General features: G+C 40.5%; 1 protein-coding gene across 1 annotated transcript; it reads right to left on the reverse strand.

Annotated features, from left to right (window-relative positions):
- Window positions 1-975: 975 nt before the first annotated feature.
- Window positions 976-5,529, reverse strand: LOC139712117 (uncharacterized). The gene is made up of 2 exons (XM_071623953.1): window positions 3,724-5,529; window positions 976-1,785 (listed from the first exon to the last, which is right to left on the reverse strand). The coding sequence occupies exons 1-2, from the start codon at window positions 5,527-5,529 to the stop codon at window positions 1,516-1,518; spliced, it is 2,076 nt and encodes a 691-aa protein (XP_071480054.1). The 3' UTR covers window positions 976-1,515.
- Window positions 5,530-6,500: the final 971 nt, after the last annotated feature.

Here is a 6,500-nt window from a genome sequence, read left to right on the forward strand (position 1 = left end):
TAGAGACAAAAAGGAATTTCAATCTGATGAAATGTTTTGCAAATTCAAGATTCAGTGACGACTATAATTATGATAGGAAACAATTAAGAGGCTAATTGGAAAGAAACAACTACATTTTATCAACAAAGGGTTCAATGAAAATCACGAAAAGCTTCCAGACTTTGTAACATATTGTTATATATATATATATATATATATATAGATAGATATATGTACAGAGAGAGAGAGAGATATTAAAGACAGCGTTGAATTTTTTCAGTTAATGCTTTTCGGCCATTTCCACTTGAAATGATGACTTTTGTTTGAAACATGTACAACGCAAAAAAGGTATTATCATTTACATAACTATACAAGAAAGAAACAAAACAGAACATAATAAGAATCAGGAGGAAATAGAGAAACACTTTACATGAATCGCAGTAAGAATCAGTTGTTACTCCTGAGGTAAAAAATTAGTTAACCTGGTTAGACAAGTAAAAGCAAAACGAGGGAATTTAAAGTCATTTTCCCGGTTTTAGAGTGAAGTGGGAGAGGCAGTGATATAATATCTAGTATTTGACACATGCATATCCAATGCCAGCACTGGATAAAGACTTTTTTCAAATGATAAAAATGGAGCGGTTGACTTTCGTTTCGATATGTTAAAAGAGACATATTGCATGTTATCCCGAGTTGATATTATTTTTTGTTGTTGTCATGACAACGATTATGTTTTTAATTATTTTGTTGTGATTGTTTTTGTAGCGAGGATAATTCGTTTCGGATATTTTGTTTTTAACGAGTTATGTTGTCACATATGGATCAACAATCATTCCAATCCAGTCAGTTGAACTAATGATCGATTGTAACATACAAGATACATACTTGCTCTTTTCCCGTTGTAACGATAAAGTTATCATTCCAGATTATTTCACAGGTATATCCCACATGTAACTACGGATTCTGAATATGCAGTACTGTTATTTTTTGTTCCATTATAGTTGTATGATAAAGTAACCAGTTAATCGGGAAAATATTCTTACTGTACATGTATACCTCTTTCCTTTTTAATTTCTTACTGATACGTTTAGGTGCACTCAATTTGAAGAACTTCAAGAAATCTAAAACCCTGATAGATAGTTTAAAGAAAATAGTTGACAAGACTTTATGATCTTTCTCAGCCTATGTTATCATAAATGGTTTTGTTAACGCTTCTCTTGTGGTTCCCATGCTCGTCACATTGCAGATGATATCATAGCTTATTACATGTTACAATTCTCTGTGACGTATACCATACACCGAATTAAACACCTGTGCGATACGGAGATTAAGAAATAACTGACATCATGGAACCAAATACCATGCCAATTATCTCTCGAGGGCCTCCTGTGTATCACTTTTTATTTGGTGTCTTTAAGCAAGCTTGATAAAGAGCCAAATGCAAATAAACACCAACATAGGAGGATAAAAAGTGCCGTGGGTAAACAGGTATAGTTTATGTATACTATTGACACATAGAACGTGTCAATTGAATAATCACACGTCTGTAGTTATTGAAGTTCGATTTGTTTGACAAGTCCTGTCCTCACTTTCGGACTGTTTGATGGGCTCGTGAGAAAAGAAGCGGGACTTGGAAACGTAAGTATGACTATTCTGGCTTTCGTCGATGGACGATTTCAGTGGCTGTCCACCGCCGACGCCAACCACGGGATCATCGTCAGCATCATCGAGATCATTGGCCTTCACTTCGACTCTCACCTGATGACTAGCAGCGTCACTCGACCAACACTTATCAATTTCTGAGACCTGTTGATCAAAAAGCAAAAACAAAAGAAGACATAGTTATCTTGCAACAGGGAAATTCTTTGTCGCCTATTGCTCTACTTCATGCTTCGTTCTCAAGAGAATCTTGCCGAAGCGGAATGTTAAGGATCAGTATTTCATGCCACTCAACGCAACTTTCTTACTGCAATTGGTCAATATCCTACTTTAATAATGTGGCATGTCGTTAAGGCTGTAACCTACAGCCAAGAGGAAGCAGTCACAACAGTCTCGTGACATTCGTAGCATACAACTGAAAGTCATTTGGTCCATAATGTTGATTATTTCAATGTCACATCATCTAGAACTTAACTTGACTTTGATTGATAGTTTGAATTCATCAAAGACGGGCATGAAATAAGACTCTTGTGGAACTTTAGAGTCTGACATTGTGATAGGGAGCTTTAGATTTGCTACGCGGAAGTTAAGACCACTGTTGCGGTGACTGCATGTTCTCCTCTCCCCCTTTGTCGAGTTGCTAAGTAGCTTTGCACTTTGCGAAGATGCAGCCTATACAAAGTGAAATGGCGCCTCCATAAATGTCGCTCATCATCATTGTATAAAGTAGCTCTATGTGTCGTGAATTTGAGCGGGCGCCGAAATGGCCCACAACTTGTGAAACTTCACACGTCGTGAGATCTGTTTTGATAAGCGATCTTGCGCATGAGCAGCGTAGTTTCTTTCCCTCTTCCGTCCGCGTCGCAAATTTAAAGCGCCCTAGCACTGGTTGTAACCACGCAAGCAATCACGAAGAAGAAGTGATGATGTTGTGACGTCACAACTCTCTAATTTTTATTTTCTTAACACAAAAATACAATTATTTAGAATAATTTTCGGTCGATAATGAATTAGTTCGTAATAGTAATTAATTCCCTAAAGTTTTTTTTTTTTTTTTTTCCCCAGTGGTACAGCAAAACGCTCATTTATCATTGATTTCACCGACATCACTGAATTTGAGTTTTCAGGAATGAAAAAAATTGTGAGGTAATGACATCATCGTAGTTTAATTTACGTGGGTGGTTTCTACTACTATCTCTGTTCTGTGCAAACGAGTAAAAGTTAAAAAAATATCGCATTTTGTTTCTGATATTGATGTAACTGCTGTGCCATTTTGTTCCCTCTCATTCACTGTATTCCATAAAGAACCATCTTGAACATGCATTGGAAGAAAGGCTTTACGTACTTGAAAATACCGACAGTATCTAATAAAGAAAGATTGAAGTGAAAGTGAGTAGAGAATGTCTTGAGATTTCTCCCCGCCAAACTACCCTAAAGTTAATAGAACAAAAAAACACAGAGCAAATACAAATGCAAACAATCAGTGAAAGGTTAAAGGGGACGTAAACTCAAAGAGCAATGTGGATTGAGTGAAAGCAGTAACATTAGTAGAACACATCAGTGAAAGCTTGAGGAAAATCGGGCAATCGATGCAGAAGTTATGAATTTTTAAAGTTTTGGTGCTGGAACCGCTGGATGAGGAGACTACTAGAGGTTATGACGTATGAGAGGACTACAACATGAAGAAAATATAAAGGGAATTCAATGGCAATTCATTTTTCATGAAAATTACACATTCCATCAACTTGATACTGACATTTGTATGTTAGGGGTAGCACTTAATCCCCCCGTTTTCTGAAAGCGGTTAGTCAAGTACTCTTTCATTTTGCTATAAAAGTGATTTTTTTTTTGTGGAATTCCTTTTATATTTTCTTTATATTGTTATCAACTCATACGTCATAACCTCTAGTAGTCTCCTCATCCAGCGGTTCCAGCACCAAAACTTTAAAAATTCATAACTTCTGCATCGATTGTCCGATTTTCCTCAAACTTTCACTGATGTGTTCTATTAATGTTAATGCTTTTACTCAATCCACATTGCTCTTTGGGTTTGCGTTCCCTTTAATGCCCCTTCTTTGTTCTTACTGAAGTTGTTGTAGGAGTGGCAGGACATGACGTCCTGACGGTCTCATAGATGGAGAACTCGTCTCCATTCTTCTCCGTCTCCGTCCAGTCTCCGTTTCTATGGTGACCATCAATGACCATCAGTGACCATCTTCTTTGGGGCGGGTCGGGAACCTGGGGAGCAGCTGCAAATGCTTTCGAGCTGAATTTCCTTACAGACGGGTAATCAGCTTGTTCTGGAGGATACCAATTCTCCTCCCGGGAAAGCCGACGATGGTACGCGAAGATACAAGTCAGTATGAATACCAGAACAAGAGGGAATATTAGCGAGATGAGTACTATTGTGGTGGTGGTAGTAAGTGGGAGGATTGGCCCTGAAGGTTCGTCGGGAGAGACCGAGCTGAATGTCACCGTCATACCAGCTGGGTCGCCATAATCCGCTGGATCGCTTCTAGAGCTGGTTTGCCTTTCTGACCTAAGAAGCCATTGAAACGTAGTGTGAATGTGCGAAGCGACGGATGGTCGCACAGTTGAAGAGGGCGTTTGGAAAGTGGAAGAAGAACACAGTCTAGCCGCGGGAATTCTGTGAATGTCTAGTATGGTCCCGAAGTTACCGGGAAACTCGCATGTTGCTCTTCCTTCAGGAAACGCGGCGTTGGTTGGGTTTCTCTCCAGCCATTCCCTTAGGGCCAACGTAGAACATTCGCAGCGGAGAGGGTTGTACGCTAAAGAGAGTTTGCTCAAGACCCCCCGTTGCAGCTGCACGGCAAAACCATGCGTGGTTCCCAGGAGGTTACCATGGAGATGGAGTTCGCGAAGATACCTCATGCTTGCAAAGGCGTCCGGTTCTATGGTAGATATTCGATTTTCGGAGAGATGAATGACCTCTAGCAGATGATTGTTTCTGAAAACGGCAGCTGGTACTTCTGTTATGAAATTGTCCCTTAGACTCAACTCAGTCAAGTTGTGAAGTCCCGCAAACGCGTTGGCGGGTATCCGCCGCAACATATTCCCTGCCAACGACAGTGAGCGCAGACCAGAGACGGCCTGAAGAACAGACGTCGGTACTCGACCAAGAGATGTCCCTTCCAGTGAAAGGCGTTGCAGATTTTCCAAGCCAACCAGTGCTCCCCTGTTCCTAACGTTTGTGAGGTTGTTTCCATCTAAGATTAATGTCTCCAACGAGGCAAATCTTGCAAAGCATCGATCAGGTACGTAGCTGATTGAATTCTCAGACAACACTAGGGTTTTCAGGCCATTCCTGCGGCTAAAGGTGTCACATGGTGGCCTTGACAATCTGTTTCCATGGAGATTTAGTTCTTGAAGTGCGTTCATTCGACTGAAAGTCAGATCGTCGATGTCAGCGACACACCCATCTGTGACCAGCAGAAATACAGCGTGTCCAAGACCATCGACGATATCTTCATTCAAAGTTTTGAAGCAGTTTTCACACAGTCTGACGTAGTACAGCGATTCCTCGAGTCCCCTGAAGGCCCCTTCTTCGATTTCTATTAGGCTATTGTTCATCAGGTAAAGGTACCGTAGATCGGTAAACTCGCTGAAAGTGCCGTCGTAGAGGCGATGGATCTGATTGTTCGAGAGTTCGAGGGTGCGCGCTGATCTGCAGGTGGCGGGGACTCGACTCAAGGACCTGCTGGAACAGTTTGCCATTTGCACCCAGTCACTGTAGTGACATATATCGCGACATGCTGTGGACAGATGTAGGACGCTGGCACACAAGGCTATTGTGATGAGGACTTTGTCACAGCGTCGGAGTAAAGACTTGTGATCCAAGCCTACAGGAATTCTCAGACAAGACAATTCCATGATGACATTCTTCAAACCTCACTTCGACGACATCTGAGAAGATATAAACAATGACAAAAACGAATGGAAGTACGATTTGAAAAAAAGAGAAACAAACCAATTACAGCTTACACGCGTTATTCTTTTGTACAATAATACACTTCCATGGGGGTATTGTCAACTGCCAGCATACAGCTGTATTCTACAACACGTATTTGTGTGGAATTGAAAACATCAAAGACTTTTAGGGGAGTTGAAATGAAACATTATTCTCAAGAATAGTTGATGGGATCAGAATATCAGAGAGGTGGGAATATCTCCATGATGAGATATAAAATATTGTATACAATCAAAGATAATAAATATGGGGTATATAATGATAATAATAATAATAATAATAATATTAATAATAATAATGACAATAATAATAATAATAATAATAATAATAATAAGGTCTATTATCTAATATTTATCCAGGGTAGCCTCTTCAGTGTTGCCACTGCTCTACTAGAGGGCCCTGCCATTATCATTACCCTGGTGCTGCCAGGTACCCATTTATATACCTGGGTCGAGACTCGGTCCTCCGATCGGGAGTCGGGAGTCGAATCTACTATGCCACAGCGCGCGTGTGTGTCGGGGGTGGCTTACTATAGATATAAGGTACCCGTTGTTATATATTATCCTTTTATATGATTGAACACACTGGTGCTGCCAGGTACCCATTTATATACCTGGGTCGAGAGGGACATGGTGGGTAAAAACATGGTCCAAGTACGTAAGCACTGGGCGGGAATCGAACTCGGTCCTCCGATCGGGAGTCGGGAGTCGAATCTACTATGCCACAGCGCGCGTGTGTGTCGGGGGTGGCTTAGGCTTATACTTGTAAACTATAGATATAAGGTACCCGTTGTTATATATTATCTTATTAAACATGCCCGTGATCTTGTCCTTCCTTTTATATGATTGAACACATGAAAGAATATGTTTCCAAG

The sequence above is a fragment of the Diadema antillarum genome, unplaced genomic scaffold (assembly GCF_040938485.1).
Source record: "Diadema antillarum isolate AM-2024a unplaced genomic scaffold, OU_Dant_1.0 seq00001760_RagTag, whole genome shotgun sequence".
In the NCBI taxonomy this organism is placed as follows: Eukaryota; Metazoa; Echinodermata; class Echinoidea; order Diadematoida; family Diadematidae; genus Diadema; species Diadema antillarum.

Bases quoted from the DNA above. Each gene is read 5' to 3' on its own strand.
- LOC139712117 (XM_071623953.1), bottom strand. From the start codon at position 5,529: ATGGAATTGTCTTGTCTGAGAATTCCTGTAGGCTTGGATCACAAGTCT. The intron at 1,786-3,723 runs GTAAGAACAAAG...TTTGATCAACAG, and splicing joins CCACTCCTACAACAACTTCA to GTCTCAGAAATTGATAAGTG.